General features: G+C 34.4%; 1 protein-coding gene across 14 annotated transcripts; it reads left to right on the forward strand.

Annotated features, from left to right (window-relative positions):
* The first annotated feature begins 1788 nt into the window (after nt 1-1788).
* On the forward strand, nt 1789-6418 carry LOC145805887 (uncharacterized). Of its 14 annotated transcripts, none has more exons than XM_082901201.1 (12): nt 1790-1937; nt 2023-2687; nt 2847-2967; nt 3057-3162; nt 3285-3360; nt 3458-3491; nt 3832-3882; nt 4096-4225; nt 4393-4593; nt 5008-5175; nt 5858-6051; nt 6149-6418. In XM_082901201.1, exons 4-8 carry the CDS (start codon nt 3158-3160, stop codon nt 4179-4181), a joined length of 252 nt encoding a protein of 83 aa, XP_082757327.1. In that variant the 5' UTR covers nt 1790-1937; nt 2023-2687; nt 2847-2967; nt 3057-3157; the 3' UTR covers nt 4182-4225; nt 4393-4593; nt 5008-5175; nt 5858-6051; nt 6149-6418. The 14 variants fall into 14 exon arrangements, 13 of the variants coding, with proteins under 13 accessions (XP_082757325.1, XP_082757327.1, XP_082757329.1 ...); XM_082901203.1 differs by having other exon boundaries at nt 3285-3344; XM_082901193.1 differs by having other exon boundaries at nt 1814-1937; nt 3285-3364.
* Nucleotides 6419-19794: the final 13376 nt, after the last annotated feature.

Genomic DNA, 19794 nt, shown 5'->3' on the forward strand with positions numbered 1-19794 from the left:
TGTATTAATAGAATTCTTAATTATAATATATAATAGAATTTGTATTTGTTCAATTCATTTCTTAATGGGTTTGAATTTTGTTTTTGTTTTTTTTATATAAACAAATCTTTGGGTTTAGTTTGATTATTGGATTAAAAAAAGGTCAATTGATGGTGTTTGATTGCAATTCTAGATTCTAGATTATTTGATTTTTTTCAGCTTATTTAACTCAGAAAAAGTTAGATTACTTGGCATTGTTTTCAAATTAAGAATGTGCCTGAATTCATTAGAAGCTAAATAGTATAATGATAGTAGAAAGAAATGAGATAAAGAGAGATTATTTTTAATTAAACTCCATGTATATATAATAATTTAGTTGCCATTTTTTTTTTTTTAATATTAGCAAAGATATGTATCAATACTAATATTGAGAACATCAGGAAAATGAAATCTTAGGATACCACCATAGTGTATTTGCTAATCATTTTTCACATTGGTGGAGGTTGTGCCTCTTTGGGTTGGTTCAGACCATGGTTGTTTGTTGTGGTTATGCCTCTAATTGGGTTGCTTCAAGCCATTATTGTTTAGTTTGGTTGTCAGGCGGCATGAGAGGTGTCACACTCTTCATGGTTTTCATGAAAATGTTGTTGGCTATAGAATTTTGTTCTTAATTTTTTTTTTTAATACAACTCCAAAAGGATGTAACCATGGCTAGAACTCTGTTTTTGTGTATATAACCTACTCTACTATACAACTATATCACTATGAGATTGAATAAATGATGGGCATGACAACCCAATACTACACACACGAGAGGCAAAGAAGATCTCATTCTTATGAGGTATTAGTAAGTTTGTTGCCCCCTAGTACATGGGACTAACTAAGGATGTCATTTATATACTTTTCCAAACACAGATAGCATAGGATATCCATATGTATAAAACATTTCAATAGAGTCACTACTACAATAATGGTTAAAAGTCACACTTTTCAGATTGAATTTAGATAAGAATCATGCTTAAAAGTAGCAAATTATGAGTACAAAACTCTAAAATTCTGCTCAAAGCTTGCTTTAGTCTGAATTTATGTTCAATGTTGAGAAGTATAGATAAGGAACATGAGGTTGCACCTGCCTTGCTCCATTCTACAGACTTGATGTATAGATATTATAGCTTTCTTTTGTTTTATTTTAAAGCTATTAAATATATTTTATAGTTTTTTTAATTTTTTTAAAAATTTGACAATTCTCGTGGCTTCTCTAACCTGTGTTTGCATTGCTAAATATATCTATTGAATTGTGGTTTTAACTTTGCATATCTAAACATCACTTATAATTTTTAGATTAGATATCACTCACTTGAAGAAGAAATAGCCTTTGGACCTAGTTGTTGGTTGTGGGATTATTTAAGAAGTGGGCTTCTAGTTTTCTGCATCCACTTTCTAGTGGTGCTGGGTTCTAAGGCACATAATGGTTATGTTTACAAAATTGGAATTGTACGTGGTGTTTTTATATTATTTTTGTTACTATCAATGACATTTTGTTTTACATGTTGGCCAGCTCTTTGGTTTGATGAACACACTTCTGGAAAATTCCAAAAACACTGCAGAGAAGGATCTTTCTATTCAAAGATATGCTGTCATTCCATTGTTTCCAAACAGCGGATTAATAGGATGGGTACCAAATTGTGACACCCTGCACCATCTCATTCGGAGTATAGAGATGCTAGAAAGGTCTGCTAAGGTTCATTTGATGCTTTGTGTGTGTGTGTGTGTGTGTGTGTGTCTGCGTGCATTTCGTCTAATTTTTTGTGCATGTTTTTGGAATATAGATCTCCTTAAATCTAGAGCACAAACATATGCTTAATTTTTCTAAAGATTATGACCATTTGCCACTTATAGCTAACGTGGAGGTGTTTGAGTGTGCTCTGCAAAATAGTGAAAGAAATGACCTGGCAAGGGTATGTTTTCTTCAAGAAATATGCTGCACCTTTGGCTCTCTCTTGGGAATTCTTTTCTCAAGTTAGTTACATTGCCTCTTGATAGGTGTTTTGGTTAAAAAGTCGCACTTCTAAGAATGGGCTGGACAGGAGGACAAATTATACCAGAAGCTTGGCTGTCATAAGCATGGTATCATTTTTCTTCTCGTATTATTTAGATTTTTTTCTCAAGACTAGCAGGATCCGGCTGTATATGTTTCCACAAAATCAACACAATATGGCTCCCATGTATGATCTTATTTGTCAACCTTTTATGCTTTAGAAATGTTTAGATAAGAGATTGTTTCGAAGTGAATGTATGTTATTTGATTATACTTTTCTTTCTTTGGTTAGAATGATATACTAAGAAGGAACCCGGCAAATGGTGTTTGATTCTGTGCATTGACTTGGTTCTGCTCTTGGTTTCAATGCCTGTTTGTTACTGACTATATAGTAAGATCATTTTTTTCCCCCTGTGAAATATGGCATAAAATTGGAGTAATGAAGGCATACAATTTGCATACTGGCATCATACTTGTCATTGATCATCCCTTTTTCTTGACATATATGTTCTTAGGATTAATATTTTTTTGCATCTACAAGGATATGGCAAAAGGTCACAATTAAATAAAGATCTTTATCATAAATCTCTCTCTCTCTCTGTATATGACTATCGTAAATAAAGATTTTTTTGCATATGCGGAGATCAAGGCATTGAGAGAAGGCAGAAAGGTTCGGATCTACCCCCTTCTCTCTCTCTCTCTATATATATATATATATATGACTATCGTAAATCTGATTTGGTTGTTGATTTTCGTTTGTTTGTGTTGGTTGTTGATTCTGTTTTGTTAATGATTCTGTTGATTTTCGTTTGTTTGTGTTGACTTTCAGTTCTAGGTGTGTCGATCAGCAGGAAACAGCGAGTGGTGCATCCTCCTGAGCCAAAAGGAGCCTCTTTGGCTATCAAATGGGAATGTATTTAATATTTTCATTAATGGAAAATTGGATAAAGGTGTGATTAATCAACTTTCATAGCATTTTCTAGTTGCCTGTTGCATAAAATTTGAAATGGAGTTCACTTAGTAGCTAGTTGTTCCTCAGCTATTTCAATAGCATTGCACTTTTCATGCAAACTGGAGTCACTTCACCAGTAACATGAAGATTCTTTATGTTCTGTTGTTAGCTATTGGTGGGGAATATGAATGAGGTAATGATGTAAAACTACTTGTTTTAGTTGTATTTCTAATTTATTTTTCCCAATTTGTTTCCTTTTCTTAATATATATATATATATATAAATTTGTTCCCCCAATTTATTCAATTGCTCCAGCTCTCTCTCTCGCTCTCGTATGCCCTACCTCTTTCTCACGCTCGCCATCATGGTTCACAAGTATGGATCTCTCTGTGTAGGTTTCTCGTTCTCTCTCTCGGTCTCTCAATCTCTCTCTTGATCTCTCAATCTTGAAGACCTAAGATTTATATGTGTTTTTTTTTTCTCTACAGCGAATTGGCATTGAAGCTCAGAGCAATTGCACAGGTCATCAACATTCCTCAATTCTTTTGCTAATTCCCGTATGTGTTCAAATTCATTCGTTCATTTCTGTCTCTATATGTACTATGGATATATATATATATATATGTATATATGTATAATTCCAGATGTATTCATGTTCCCTCATATTTCAGAAAGTATACTATTGATATTTTAAAGTAGTGGTATATTCATGAACAGGCCAAAAGTACTTGAGGTCACTCCAACTAGCCCTATCTTAACAAGAGGAAAAAACCTGAGGAAAAAAGACCTTAGTTGTTGAGCATGAGTTAGTCAAGTCTGTTTTTAGTATGTATGATTTCAAAATGCATTCTATTCTGTGCAGATGGAGGAGATCTTTTATGTTGTGATAATTGCCCAAGAGCTTTTCACAGAGGTGATTCAAGTTTCTTGAATGACTTCCCTTCAAGTCGTTTAATTTCTTTTCTGGTTTTGTAGCTCCAATTCCCTGGATGCTTGCCTCTGTCTTCTACGTTCTTTTATGATGTGTTCAAGGAATCAAGGACCTGATCTCCCCTTCCTCTTCTCTTTCCCATTCTTTCTGGATATATAATTACTAAAATGCTAATATCTTAAAATTTTGAAATAGAGAGAAGGACTTTGATGAAGTATTGCAGTCACAAACTGTTTATTCAAATGTTTCGAAGGGGGTTCTTGCCAAGTCAAAAGATTTAGTAGCAGCTTTTGGGACAGATGATCAGACAAATATATGCTTGGAGGTCAGTTTTAAGCTTTGTTACTTACATTTGGAATATGTCACTGTGTGATAGACTATTCTGTGGCAGTGGCTTGTGTGGGTTAACTTGACAAGTTCTTTAAGTAAATTTATTATTATTATTTGTTGAAAAAAAGTGGTGGTTAACTGATGTACCTTAATTTGGAACAGATTTTGGACAAAGGAGAGCTACAAGTTGCTGGAATGGAAAGGGATTCTCAATTATCGAGTCAGTTTCGGGATATTGCTACCATAGTTATGCAGAAGACTATTAACCCGAAGACTCAACGCCCTTATACTATTAGCATGATTGAGCGTCTGATGCATGAAATCCATTTTGCGGTTGATCCCCATAGTAGCTCAAAAAAACAGGTGAGTTCATTTGTTTGGTTGTAGATTGACAAGAGATTTATGGTTTTCTGAGTTTTAGTGAATTTTCTGCTCTGCATTGATCTGTGTTAAGTACTCTCAAATTGTTAGGAAATTCAATTAATTGTGCTATTCACATTTGAAATTTTGTTTAATTCTTTGCTTAAATAAAAAAGAAAAAATGAAAAAGAAGTTCACTTTCCTCTAGCAAATGCTCTCTTAGCAAGTTCCAATTTGTCATTCCATTCCTGTTGCAATTTTATTGCTGCGACTTGTTGTTATTTGTAAAATTGATGATTTCATGTATCTTGAAAGGAATGGTCATCTCCCAATTGACACACTGCTGACATATGATTTTTTGTAGAAGCTGATTGCTTTAAACATTATGTACTTCAACTAACTGTTTGTCTTTTACAGTCGCTAGATGTTATTCGGGAGCTTCAAAAGCACTTACCTATAAAACTATCTCCAATGAGACTACGGTTATATGTCCCAGAACAAAAGTTTTCTTCTCTTTCGGAGAAGCTCAATGATTGGACCGCTAGTATTGTATCGAAAGATGAATCTGGAAGTCAGCTCTCTATTGTAAGTGTGAGACATGGGCCCCTAAGGGCACAATCTTATTTAAAGTAGTTTAAATTTTATACTATGATTTAGCTATTTTTCTCATCCTTGCTTAAATAGTTGGTGTTAGCTTGGTTGTTTCTTTAGTGCCTATCAAGTTTTGACATAGGGTTTACTTGCCTTCTTACATGGCAAATTCAACCAGTGATCTTCTTCTTTTTACTTGGCATAAGTGTGGTTATGTATCAGAGGAGCAAACTCACAGCTTAATCTTGGCCTGAATTTTTATGGTCAATTAGTCTTTTAGTTTATCATTTGATCATTTGATTGATATTCATGTAGTCTTATCTGGTTGAGTGAACTAGTGAACGCATTTAACCATGGAAACAACATAATTCATTTATGTTTTTGCAACAGTTGATCACTCCAGTTGTTATAATGATTGCTTTGTTCATTGCAAACTCACATGGGAAACCTTTGTGTATTTAAAGTAAACCTTACGGGTTAAGTACTATCATCAATTTACTCATATACACAGAGCCCCTTGGAAATAATCTTTCTCTACAGTGGTAACATCCTGCTGTCAGTGTGTGAGAAAGGAATGACATATGCAACTAATAGAATCAATTCCAACTTTGTGAATTAGGATGATCAGCTGAGTTTATATAGCAAAACCATAGTTTGACCAGTAGTTGTGTTGCAGCCATTGTCTCACTTAAAGAGCAGGTGGAGGGGATACAGGAAATCAACCTGTCAGGTGGAGGGGATACAGGAAAAACCAATAAGTGTATACTGTCAGATGTTTTGAAATGCCTTGGTGACAATAAAAAACATATGAGAGAAAGCACTCTGACTACTTTAGATGCTTGGCTTGCTGATGTTCATCTCGACAAAATGGTTGGGTTCCAATTTCTCTATTTCGTTTATGCATTAATTAATTTTATATATTTATCATGTTTCTCTGATAAATTTTCCAATTCTGTTTCTTTATTAGGTGCCTTACATCACTACTGCTTTGATGGATGCGAAACTTGGCACAGAAGGGTGCAAGGATCTTTTTGATTGGCTATCAAGGCAACTTAGTGGATTAAGCAATTTTCCTGATGTTGTAAATCTGAATTATGTATTGTTTCAATTTGTTATGCTAGATGGATGTGACTTGTGAATGAAAACTTAGAATAGTTGTATTGTGTTGAATGTTAATGAATTATGTATAGTGTCGAATGTTAATGATTCAGTTAATTTGAATGATGCTTTAAAATTATAGGTTTATTATGGATTGAATGAATTATTAGGAATCACAGGTGTATTGTTTTCCTGCTTTGGCGACCAATTTATTAGTCGCGACAAATAAATAATTTTTTTCCGCAAAAAATGACAATTGCCGACCAAGAGTTTTGGTCGCAAAAAATACATCTATTGCCGACCAAAACAGCTCTTGGTCGTAGAAACTCACTTTTGCTGACCAAAAGTTTTGGTCGCGAAAAGTAACAAATGGTGACCAATTTTTTTGGTCGCGAAATGTAATAATTGGCTATCAAAAAATTTGGTCGCGAAATGTAATAATTGGCGACCAAACTTTTTGGTCGCGAAATGTGACAATTGGCGACTAAGAAATTTGGTCGAGAAAATTTCACTTTTCGTGACCAAAGTGTTTTGGCGACAAAATAAATTAGTCGCGGTAATTAAATATTTAGCGACCAAAAATTTAGTCGGCAAATCTAACTTTTGCCGACCAACCACAATTTTGGTCGCGAATTACTTTTGCCGACCCTCAATTGGCGACCAAAGTAGCGACCAAAAAAATTGGTCGCGGATAATTTTTGCCGACCAAAAATAGACTTTTAGCGACTAATTTTTTTGTTGCCAAAAGTGTTAATTCTTGTAGTGATTGTTGGATATGATGTAAATCATTACTATCATATTGATTTTTATGATAATAGTTTTCATTGATAGTAAGCAATTTTTCTAGAAGAGTTATATCTTTTCAAAGTATGATTTTTGGTACTTTAATATTAACATAAGGAGTACTACTTTAAATAACTAATGTTTTATCTTTGGAGCTTTTGACTAAAGCATGAACATTTAGGCCTCGTTTCGCAAGTTAACATTTTAGCCAAAAAGTTATTAAAAAAGCCAAAAAACCTGTAACATATACCAAAAAGTCAAAAATTCTCTTTTCTCTCTAGTTTTTGCACATTTTTTCGTAAAAAGTCAAAAAATCACCTCAAACATACTATTTTTTTAATCTCATATTTTAGTTAAAAAGCTAAAAAGTTACTAAAATAGCCTGTTCCCAAACGAGACCTTAGATTGGTTTTTGTGCATTTATAATAGATATGATATATTAAAGCAATTGATTGGGCACCATCTAACATATCAGTAAATTCACCAGAAGTTTGAATATTTAAAATTAAAGCTTTTAAAATGTGTGAATCACTAAGACTCAAAGTGAAATCAGGAAAGTAATTAAAATGAACAGGACCTAGATGAATACCAGATTCCATCATACCTAGCATACTAGTGTGGTATTTTATGAATCTAGCATCCCTAAGACATAATAATATTGATGAATTCATTTCTTTAATAGATAATGGTTTGACTGCAACTTGCACTAATCCTATATGAATAATATTGTGACCGGAGGATCTATGTTTTTTAATAGATTCTTTGGTAATATTTGACATGTTTTATGTACTTTTGTAAAGGTATAAACTTTTTTGACAATTTTTATTTGTAAATCAATATTGAAAGAGGATCTAAGAAAACTTGTTTTATAAATTTCTTTGATTGGTACTTTTGGTATGTTCCATCCGAAATCTATTTTTAAATCTTTAAATTAGAAAATATTTAGGATCAACTCTATCAATCGAATAATTTTTTCATTTAATTTTTGTAATAGTATTTACTTTATGGTAATAATTTTCAAGATAATCAAAGAATTTAATTTCATTGCAACCTGATCTTCAATTTGATACTGAGGATGATCAAATAGAATTAGGTTGCAATGATACTTGTTGTAAATAAGTTAATGTCCTTAGAAAATCACAATAAGAAGAAAATTCATTAATTGAATTAATTAGTAGATTAGAAGATCCAGAATTAAAAAGAAAATACATTAACAAATTAAAATCTTCATTAATCAACAAAGATAATAAACCTCATCAAGATGAACCAATTATTAGTTTAACTACTACTATAGAAAGATTTAGAAAAGATAAACATAAAAAAGTCACTTTACAAAATTAAAAAAAAAAAAAAAAAACCAAACCAAACTAACTATTAAAGAATTAAAAAACAAAGATAAATCCTTAGAAGAAAAAATTACAATATTAAAAATTAATAAGAATCTTTATGATTTCAAAATAATAATCACACGTTCTCTGATGAATCTAGTAATAGTTATAATCCAAACCGTATCATCTTTGATAATATATCTAATAAATCTAATAGTGACGATGATAAGAAAGAAAGTAACCGATTAAATATCATTAATAGAATTAATATCAGAAAAAAGCACTCAAAAATCAAACTAATTATTAATTATTAATTATTATGAAATAGAAGTTATCGCGTTAATTGATACGGGTGCAGACCTTAATTGTATTCAAGAAAGTTTGATCCCTAATAAATATTATCATAAAACTAATGAACAATTACGTTCTGATAATGGAAGCCAAATGCATATTAAATACAAATTACCAAAAGTTTATATTTGTCAAAACAATGTTTGTTTTAAAACATCATTTTAGGAACTTTATTTATCTTTTTACTATACTCATTTACCACTAATAATCATGACATAACTCAAGTTTTTGCTTAGATAGTAACTTTCTAGTTTCTAAGACCATCTCCAACGGTTCATCAAACCCAGCATCAAATTTAAAATTTGGTGAAAAAGTTACTGTTTGATGTTCCAACGGTTGCACCAAATCGATATCAAAATGAGATTTCACCAAACATTTCATCAAACTGAAAACAGGCAAAGCATTTCACCAAATCACTGTTACTGACCGTTGGGGTGATACCAACCGGTCGACCAGCCGGTTGATCGGCCGGTTAACCAACCGGTCAACCAGTAAAAGATTCAAACAGTTCAAAAAAAAGTTCAAACAGTTTAAAAAAAAAAATTCCCTAACCGGTCAACCGGCCGGTCGACCACCCCGTCGTCCCGGAAAAAGTTCAGAAAGTTTAACAAAAACGGTTCAGACAATTCAAAAAAAAAAAAAATTTTCACTCACCGGTCGGTCGACCACCCGGTTGTCCCAGGGCAAATTTGGTGAAAGGTGAACCGTTGGAGCATATGGTACCAGATTTGGTGAAATGAGTCATTTTTTACTCAGATTTGATGAAAAATCTAATTCACCGTTGGAGATGCTCTAACTCCTCCTGAAATTAAAAAGTTAAATCAGTTAAAAGACTATTCCATATTTCAATCAACTAATCGATTAACTAAACAATTAAAATTCTTCGAAGAAGAAACAAAATATAAAAGAATTGAATCTCAATTAATTAATCCAGCTTTTATTTTAAAAATTAAAATATTTGAAAGTCATTTGGAACAAATTGGTTGTGCTAATCTTCCTAGTGCTTTCTAGCATAGGAAAAAACGTCTACCTCTTATAGCACCATCACATCAAAAAAATAATAAATATAGTCAAACTAAAATTTCAAATAAATCATATAGTAAAAATCACAAAAAAATATTGTTTGGTCTGTTTTATTGAAAGTAGATAGATATGATATGTCATCATGTCACATTCTCCTATCTAAAAATTATTGTTTGGTTTGTTTTATTTATATTTTTTCTTTTTAGATGAATTTATATTCATATAAAAATGTAAAGTATTTGTGAAATATCTATATATAAAAAAAAATAAAGAAAAAAATAGAATATTTATTAATAAATCTTATCTCACAAACAAGTACTTCAATTAGTCCTAAATTTTTTCTATTGATCTGTTAAGTCCTATAAATGGAGAATTTATTTCTGTGTGGTCCTATTTTTTATTTTGGTAGTGTTTTGGTGGATAGCTATATTCTTTCATTAATGTAACAAATATGATATGATACTCCAATGTGGTAGATATTAATGTGATACTCTAACGATGTAACACTCCAAAAAAATTAAAAATTTCTCAGTGTATTTTTCCTAAATGCGACACTGTGGCTTGTATGATGTGATACTTCAAAACTTTTGCTCCAAAAAAATAAAAACTCTTTAGTATACTTTCCCTAATGTGATAACGTGACAAACATGATGTGACACTTTAAAAAAACTCTTTAGTATATTTTTTCCTAATGTGATAACGTGACGGGTATGATATGACACTTCAAAAAAAATAAAAACTCTTTAGTGTACTTTTTTCAAAAGTGACAATGTGACATGTATGATGTGACACTTCAAAAAAATAAAAATTTCTTAGTGTACTTTTCTCAAATGTGACAACATGACGGGTATGATGTGATACTCCAAAAAAAAAAATTAAAAACTCTTTAATGTACTTTTTCGAAACGTGACTTGTGACATTTCAATGTGGCAAGTATAATGTGTCACTCTAAAAAAATTAAAAACTCTTTAGTGTACTTTTTCAAAATGTGACATTCTAACATGATGGGTGTGATGTAACATTAAAAAATGAGTCATTACACATCCAAAAGGACTAAATAGATCACAAGAAAAAAATATGAGATTATATGGATTACAAGTTCAAAATATGGGATTTATTGGTCAATCTCCCAAAAAATATATGAAATTTGCTGGCTTTTTAGTTTTTTCTTTTGGCATTTTAATTTGCAATATATTATCAAAATCATATTTATTGTTTATTTTATAAAAAAATTAATTTTACAAACAAAAAATGAAATATCATTGATTTAATTTAAAGGGTAAATTACAAACACCCCCTGAGGTTTACTTAAATTATAAATTACTCCTGTGGTTCTAGAAATTACATTATACACCCTAAGGTTTCTAATTTCATAACAAATAGGTCATTTTATTACTAAATTATCAAGTTAATTAACAGTTTTTAATAATGTTAAAATTTTATTGTAATTAATAATTCAAATAATTTTATTATTATATAAGTGAACAATTAGAAATTTCATTTTTTTAATTAATTTTGTTAAATAAAAAATTTTGACAGTGAGATATTTATAATTTTTTCAATTACAGAAGACAATTTATATTTTAAACAAATTTCAAAAAGTATATTTATAATTTACCTCAATTTAAAAGTGAAATTTTAATAAAATAAGAAGACAATAAAAAATCTATTTCAAAACAGCGAAATTTCAAGCAAACCACGTCATGTTGTCACTGCTCTCACCGCAAAATTTCAATCACACCATGTCATGTTGTCACTGCACCATAATTTTTTTTCAACTTTGATAGGGACCCCTCAATCACCAACCCTACTGTCCCCACACACACATGAGATTGGTGATCGGAGGAAGAGATTTAAAAAAAAAAAAAAAAAAAGAAATCTGACCAATCACAAGCCAAGAGGATTGTGGGAGTCACTGTTTAGAGGGGTCCGGAACATTTTTGATTTTCTTTTTTTCAAAGCTTATCGAATTATTCTCCTAATATAAAAAATTAAAAATTTACAAAAAAAAATATAAAAAAGAATCTTTGAATTATTGAAGTCTGTACGTTAAAATGAATTATACATAATCTATGAAAATCCATACTTTAGAATTATTGAATTATTGAGGTTCGTATGTCAGAATCTATAAAAAAATTTCATCAGGACATTTTGTAAGGATTTTTTTATATATGATTTGATCATACAATAAACTTTAGAATTATTGAATTATTGAAGTCCATACATTTGAATCTATAGAAAAATTTCATCAAGACATTTTGTAAAGATTTTTTTATACATGATTTGATCATACAATAAAAATATAATGCTACATTCCAAGAAATCACAATTTTTTATTCAACTCTTCCATCATTTCCCTCAATAAATAGACAAACAAATAAACAAACAAACGAGTGGCTGTCATGCTACTCAATACTACCCTTTAGCAATACCCTAGAAAACACATGAAAAGAAACTCCCTTTTGGTAAAACTAAAAGTATCTTCAATGGTTTATCAAATATTTCATTAAATTTAAGTAAAAATATCACATATTCTTTTATTTGATATTAGACACTCCAACGGAGCTTTCATCAAACTACAAGACATCCGAAGGTCAATCGACCGGTCGACCGACAAGAGCAAAATTATTATTTTATTTTTTTTGCCTTTATTTTTGTTGTCGTATGTTCCCTTTCTTCATCCCTTTCCTTCATCTGTAAATAATAATAATATAGCATGGAAATGGAGGAGGGAGATATTAGCAACAAGATAAAGAAGACTTGCCATGATGGTGATGATAACAGCCACTATGGATCATGGGATGGTAACAGCCAAATATCCAATGGATTCTGTAGTTAATTCGAAGGTTTCTTATAAAACATCCCTAGATCACAAGAAAAAAGGACTACCCAATTCATCAGAACACCATTACAAATCGAACAAGGGGAAATTGGAATTCATGGGCCGGAGTGATTTTCTTGATCAAGCAGTGGAAGTTTATCCTCAGAAACAGGTTTTGACATCAGAAACCGTGTCTTTTAATGACTATTCTGTTGATGAATCCGAGTATGGTATTTCAAGTAGCTTGCTAGAACACATGAATTTTGTTTCAAATTAAGAAGTAACACCTCAATCGGGAATTAGCTTCTGTGTAAGTCCACAGGACAGTGTTTACGCAGCCACGCAATACATGGAAGCCAAACAAAGTTTCACCATCACAGAAGTGAGTGGATGTGCAAACAGTGTTGAGAATCGTCAAATTGGTGAAGTTAGAAGCTTGGGAGATTTTGTTGAGAGTAGGAAGACAAGTATCTGCAGAAGGAGTAGTGGCAGCGATGTTAGCGATGCGAGCAGCTCGAGCACTTTGAGAAATGCAGTTTACAAACCTCTATTCGGATTCAGGGGAAAATCGAAATGGAGTCAAAAAAGATGCTGAGGCAAGTCGACCTGGGGGTCCACCGATGGGTCGACCTGTCAATGTAAATTTTCACAAATTTTTGTCTTAAAGCGATCGTCCGGAGGGGCATCTGGCCAGTCGTCTGGTGGGTCCTACTCAACGGCTACGCACAGTAAATTGATAAAAAGAGCGAGCCATTCTCAGTTTGGTGAAGCATTTGATATTTTCTCATTTTGATACTGTTTTGGTGCAACCGTTGGAGCATAAAAAGCACATATTTTTCACCAAATTTGAATTTGATGATAGATTTGGTGAATAGTTAGAGATGGCCTTAATACGGATGGATATGTGACATGGCAGGGAAAGGATGCGGAGGGGAGAGTTTCGTAATCATCTTAGGAATGTAACAAGTATGATCACAAAATTATGGGCCATCCACACTAGACACCTACTAGCATGGGACTATTATATCGTTTTCTTAAATTGAAAATAACTTGTGTTGCATTCATCTTACTCTCCTCCTCTAAATGCATATCACCTGTAGAATAAATTGATGTATATTATTGATTGATGATAGATACATGATTCTGTTACAATTGATTGATTATATAGATGTAGGTTAGGTGGTGGTAGGTGAGGAGTAGGTGAGTGTGGTAGGTGAGTGTGTGGTAGGTGATGGTAAGTGTGTGGTAGGTGATGGTAAATTCTAACAGCCCCCCGCAAACTCAAGGAGGATAGAAACTAACCAACTTGAGTTTGGAGAGAGGAACAAAACAAGAAAATACATAAAAATAAAAAAAGATAGGAGACACTGTATGGTCGTGTCAGACCGTTGGTGAAGACACTGAAAGGTGGTGCCATAACGTGGTAGAGGACACTGGATGGTGGTGTCATAACGTTGTAGAGGACACTGTATGGTGGTGTCATAACGTGGTAGAGGACACTGGATGGTGGTGTCATAACGGTGTAGAGGACACTGAATGGTGGTGTCATAACGTTGTAGAGGACACTGTATGCTAACCGGAATCAATGTCGGGACAGTTTATAGGGTCATGTCGGACCGTTGGAGATGCTAACCGGAATCAATGTCGGGACAGTTTATGGGGTCATGTCGGACCGTTGGAGATGCTAACCGGAATCAAATGTCGGGACAGTTTATGGGGTCATGTCGGACCGTTGAAAATGGTGCACCCTCAAAAGGTGTGCCCAATTGTGTCAAAAGGCGTGTCATAAAAAGGCGTGCCCAATTCATCAAAAGGCGTGCCGGACATGATGGCGAGGCACGTGGGTGCCTTGGCTTGCGTGCCCGTTTTGTCGGCTAGTGGCAAGAGGCGCGCGATGCGCGTGGCTGCCTCGGCTATTTAACGGAGGCTGAGGCCGAGGCAAAAGGCTGAGGCAAAAAAACCTGCGAGAGATATTCTGAGAGAGATTTCTGAGAGATTCTGTAACACTCTGTTTTCTGAGAGAGATTTCTGAGAGAGATACTGTGTAACACTCTGTTGCCTAGAAAATGGCTTCATCGTCTTCCCGTGGACTGCTCACCCTCTTTCCCGACCTCAACGAGTCAACAAGAGAGAGAACTGGTGCGGTGGCACTGGAACCTCAACCAAGTGCCCCGGAGTTTGCTCCGTTGAACTTTCCGATGCGGTCGGTGGAGCAAAGAATGGCAGTGCAGTCGGATGTGGAGGCCAATCAGTATACTCTGAAGGTATGTGTGGAAAGCATGACGGCGGTCACAAACTTGTCGAACCGGCTGCAGAGTAGGACAAATGAGGTTCAGCATTTAAACTCCTAGCTGGCTCTGCTCCAACGCATGTATAAGGATGCGCGAGCAGAGATAAGCGTGCTAAGGGCAGAAAACAAGGAGCTGAAGCGGAAGGCCACCGTGATGTTCCGATTTGGAAGGCCACCATATGCTGCAGTGGAGGAGCAGGGAGGAGGCAACTTGCTTAGTGGTCTAGGAAGCACGGAGGCAACACCGTCAAGGGCCGCCCAGGACGGAGGCAAAAAGAAGAGACCGGCGGCAGAGTAGAGAAGGGAAAATCCCACTGTGGGTGTGGTGGTTTTGTTTGTGTGTGTGTGTTTTTTTTTTTTTTTTTTTTTTTTTTTTGATGTAAAATGGTGAACGGGGTTGTTCGCTGAGATGAATAAAATATGGGTGGTTGTGCAAATTTGTAAATTGTTTGCAATGGTGTTTGGCTTTTTTTTTTTTTTTTTTTTTTTTGGTAATAAGAATAATAATAATAATAATAAAAAAAATGGTTATCATATATTGATAAAATCTGAATTTGGAAAAATCTAAAAAATTGGAGCACCTCTGGAAAATCTGAATTTGGACAAAAGTGAATGGATGGTATGGTGCAGAGTGGCATATATTGGTGCCTGGCACCCTGTCCGAGAAGCATGCATTGGTGGGGCAAAAGTGGGTGGTGGATGGTTTGGGATAATATTTTATAAGAGCATTGGAAGCTTTGTTGGGTTGTGTTTGGTGGTTCAGGGAGAATGTGCATGTGCAGAAAGAAAGAACATGTGGGTGTGATTAAATAAAGAAAAGAAGAATGGGTGTGGAGCACTAAGAGTAAGCCTGCTGCTCCTCTGCATCATCACTGATTATGTCGCCCAGTGGGTTGTGCTGTTGACGTGGCAGATCCTGTTCCGAGTCGGTGATCTAGCCGACGAGACTTCGCCGGCGGTGGTGTGCCTCGACGTCGTGGAGGAGGACGTGGCCAGATCTAGATCCGTATACTGCGATCAGTGCCGAGTCGTCGGTTGGAGTGGTAATCCAGTGTGCGCGAAGCGTTATCATTTCATAATAAAATCAGATGGCAGTTCCATTGGCGGCTATCAGAAGTCTTGTGCCAGTTGTGGGGATGTTCTTCTCCTCTCAGAGTCTAGGTGCAAGTCATGCAACCATGTTATGACTACGGAAGATGTAGAGGACTGGATGTATCACCAGTTGGAGGACACAACTCATCTTCTGCATGGCGTGGTCCACGCGAATGGCTTTGGGCACCTTCTTAGGGTCAACGGCAGAGAAGGTGGCTCAAGGGTGCTTGCTGGACGTCATATCATGGATTTTTGGGATCGGCTGTGTAAAGTACTTGGTGTTGTCAGAAAGGTCAGTGTGATGGACGTGTCAAAGAAGAATGGGTGTGGTGATACGGAACTGCAAATACAGCCCATCTCCGCCAACACCCGGCTTTACCGTCGCAGCAGGAGACGAATCGGAGGCACAGCTCCGACCCAGAAAGTCATGAAAAATGGTGGGTCTCTCCAAACGAAGGCTCAACATTCAAATCATTGTAATCCTCTGAAAAGGTTCTAACCCTCTCCCTAGTTCAAGGTTGAGGTCGATTCACTCCGGGTTTGTTGGGTCACCGACTCCGAAGCTGAAGAGAGAGAAAGTGAGGTACCGAGAGGGAGAGGGAGGTTTGAATTGGTTGAGATCCGGCGGACGGTCAAGGCAAGGTTGCCGCCCGCCGGAAGGCGAAGAACACCAAGATCTTTAACCTTGCTCTGATACCAAGTAGAATAAATTGATGTATATTATTGATTGATGATAGATACATGATTCTGTTACAATTGATTGATTATATAGATGTAGGTTAGGTGGTGGTAGGTGAGGAGTAGGTGAGTGTGGTAGGTGAGTGTGTGGTAGGTGATGGTAAGTGTGTGGTAGGTGATGGTAAATTCTAACATCACCTTCAATCCAATCTTTATTATCCAATTAACGGGATGATCATTCTTTTTTTTTTGAATTGGATAACAAATAATATCACGAGTTTTACCTATAATCCCATATTATAAAAAAATGTTGCAGAGCTATTAAATTAAAAGGCCTGATTCGAGTTTGACACATCAAGGATCACTTATTTTTATTTTTATTTTATTGATTTTTATTTTTTTAAAGTCGTGAAGTCTAATATTTGTTATTCACCAAAAGTTAGGATTGTCCTCAAATTTGAGAGCCTACCAACTTTGAATTATAAATTTTATCAGATAACTTTTGATGAAAGTTTTTCCTTTGCAGTGGCACATCACCAGACCATCAAACTTACAAAAAAAAAGTTCATCATGTAGTTGGCTACCATTAGTAGAATTTCTGGTAGAGAAAGTGAAATTGATTCATGGCCGCCTAGATTTCATTTATATAATACTAGCATAATATCCGTGTATAAATGAATAATTAATAATTAATTATAAAATTAAAATTAAACAGTAAAAAAAATTATAATTAATTAAGTTCTAAATAACAATAACATGAATCATAAAGTAATTAGTAAAAATTAAACAAAAATTATAATAAATTATAAAATTGCACTTTTTAATTTTTATTTTTAGGAACAAGAATTACACCTATGATAAAATATAAATATATTATTATTTTTTAAGAATTTCATAATTTAAGTTTGCCATATATTAGATGATATCGTAAATTATGTGAAACTCAATAATAATAATTATTATTTTTTACTAATTACATTTTTTTAGTATGCCATAATAGTAATAATAATAATAACTTTTTGCTGAAACTCAATCTACCAAAATTTGTTTAAATCAAAAAATTGAATAACAAAATGAAAATGACAAACAATGAATTACCAGTGACTCTTATCTTTTTATCTTTCCTAAAACTAGCATTTACCTACCAAGGACAATTTTTAGATTTTCTGACAATTGCTAGTTTTGACACCTCACATTGGGTCATTTTCTTATTCTTCTCTCTCACTCACCTTTGCCTAACGGATTGTCTAGCACATGTGTAATTTTTTAGAATTATTTTATAAACCATAATACTCATGCTATGCACGTGTTTAAATAAATAATTAAAAATGAATTTTGAAATTAAATAATAACATAAAATTTATTTATAAGAAATAAATAAACTATGATAGAATGTATTTTCAAAAAAGTGCAATAAAATTACAAATACTATATTTACGATGAAATATAAATGTATTTTGTCTTATAAGTTTTGCAATTTAATTTATTTTATGTCAAAGATAGCTCAATCATATAATAAATTATACTTATCAATTTATTAACTACCCATTGTCTATTTGTAAAAGTTTAAAAATACGCCTATTTTGACATAAAATTATAATTTTTCCTATACCATAATTCACTAATAGAAAAGAATAAGAATTGATTTAAAAATTTATAATTATACTAAATGCTAAAAAGTAACATAGTTTAATTAATTCAATATTTATCGCAACCTGATCATGACCTAATAATTAGATAATTTTCTTTCTCTTGCTTATCATTTTAAGCTTGACATGAGAAAAGTAAGAAAGCAAATCCATCACTATCCCAATTACTTAAAACACAACTACATTTCCTGAAAGGCTAATAATAAAAAAGAAAATACCCAAAAAAGCTGCTATGCCATTAATGATTTGAAATAGAAAGAAATGGGCATCTCAACCAAGACAGTAGTTTGTTCCTTAGCTCAAACAATCTCTTCAGGTGACCTAACAGCACATGCACTGCTGTTAAATAAAATTTTCTTCTTTCTTCTTTTGTCCTTTTTCTTTTTTATCCAATAAGCATTGTTAAGTCAAATTATTAATCACTATTATTAGGTAAAAAAAAAAAACCATGGAGGGTATCTAGGAAGAGAAGTATGCCTCCAAGTAGCTCTCAAGAAATAACACAAAGCACTTTGCTATCTCACATTGCAACAGAAAGGCGGTCCTAAATACTAAGGTCGCCTTTCTAGGGCGACTAGGAATAAAAAAAGGAGTATGAGTTAAAGTCCAAGGGAAGTGGGTCAATCATAGACCGAAGCAGGTCCAACCTGCCAAGGGTCCAAACGGACTCCACAAACAAAAATGCCTAAGTGAAGTTGCAGAGGCAATACTTGTAGCGGTCAAGTTACAGAGGCAACACTTGTAGTGGCCAAGTTGCAGAGGTACTTTATCTCAGTGCCGCCATTTCAAGTATTGTCGGTACCACTACCATTCTAAATATTGTCGGTACCACAGCCATCTGAAGTTGCTTAGGGAAAGAGAAGGTCGAAGCAACTAAGTTACAAAGGCAGTACTTACAGCGCCCAAGTTGCGGAGGCATGTTGTCGGTGCCGCCATTCCTAATATTGTCGATTCTGCCATATGAACTTGCCGCGGGAAATGATTGTCGCAGCAACTACAACCACCGCAACTAACATGCAGAGGGAACATCCCACCAAGGTGATAGTAGCCTTTGGGAGAAGATTCCCCTCTGCAAATAGAGGCTAATGCTTGGCGTTGATAGCAGGCCCTAAGGAATTACTAGCCTAGGGCTGATAGCAGGCCCCAAAGTTCATTAACTTGGCGCTGATAGCAGGTCCCAAGACTTATTGGTTGGAGCTGATAGCAGGCCCAAAGATACCAGTTTATCGCGGTGATCCCGCGAAGATAGGAGTAGGCTAGCCCGAGTGTAAGGGACTCCCTTTCCATTACCCAGGTCACGGACCTGCCTTAGTCTTACATGCAAGACTAAGGAAGCCCACTTGGGTTTGGTACTAAGGCACAACATGGCTGATAGTAGGGTTGGTTGTGGCCTTCGCCCTAGGAAGCTGGAGAGTTTGTGGTTAGGTGGCTACGGGTGGAGGTTTCACTGAGGTAAACACAAACATAGCCCATAGCAGGTGAATAGAGTCCTGAGAATGC

Source organism: Camellia sinensis, chromosome 13, assembly GCF_055761805.1.
Source record: "Camellia sinensis isolate YWXY chromosome 13, ASM5576180v1, whole genome shotgun sequence".
NCBI classification, from domain to species: Eukaryota; Viridiplantae; Streptophyta; class Magnoliopsida; order Ericales; family Theaceae; genus Camellia; species Camellia sinensis.

Bases quoted from the DNA above. Each gene is read 5' to 3' on its own strand.
- LOC145805887 (XM_082901191.1), top strand. From the start codon at position 4,426: ATGGAAAGGGATTCTCAATTATCGAGTCAGTTTCGGGATATTGCTACC. The intron at 4,594-5,007 runs GTGAGTTCATTT...TGTCTTTTACAG, and splicing joins ATAGTAGCTCAAAAAAACAG to TCGCTAGATGTTATTCGGGA. The intron at 5,176-5,857 runs GTAAGTGTGAGA...GTTGTGTTGCAG, and splicing joins CTGGAAGTCAGCTCTCTATT to CCATTGTCTCACTTAAAGAG.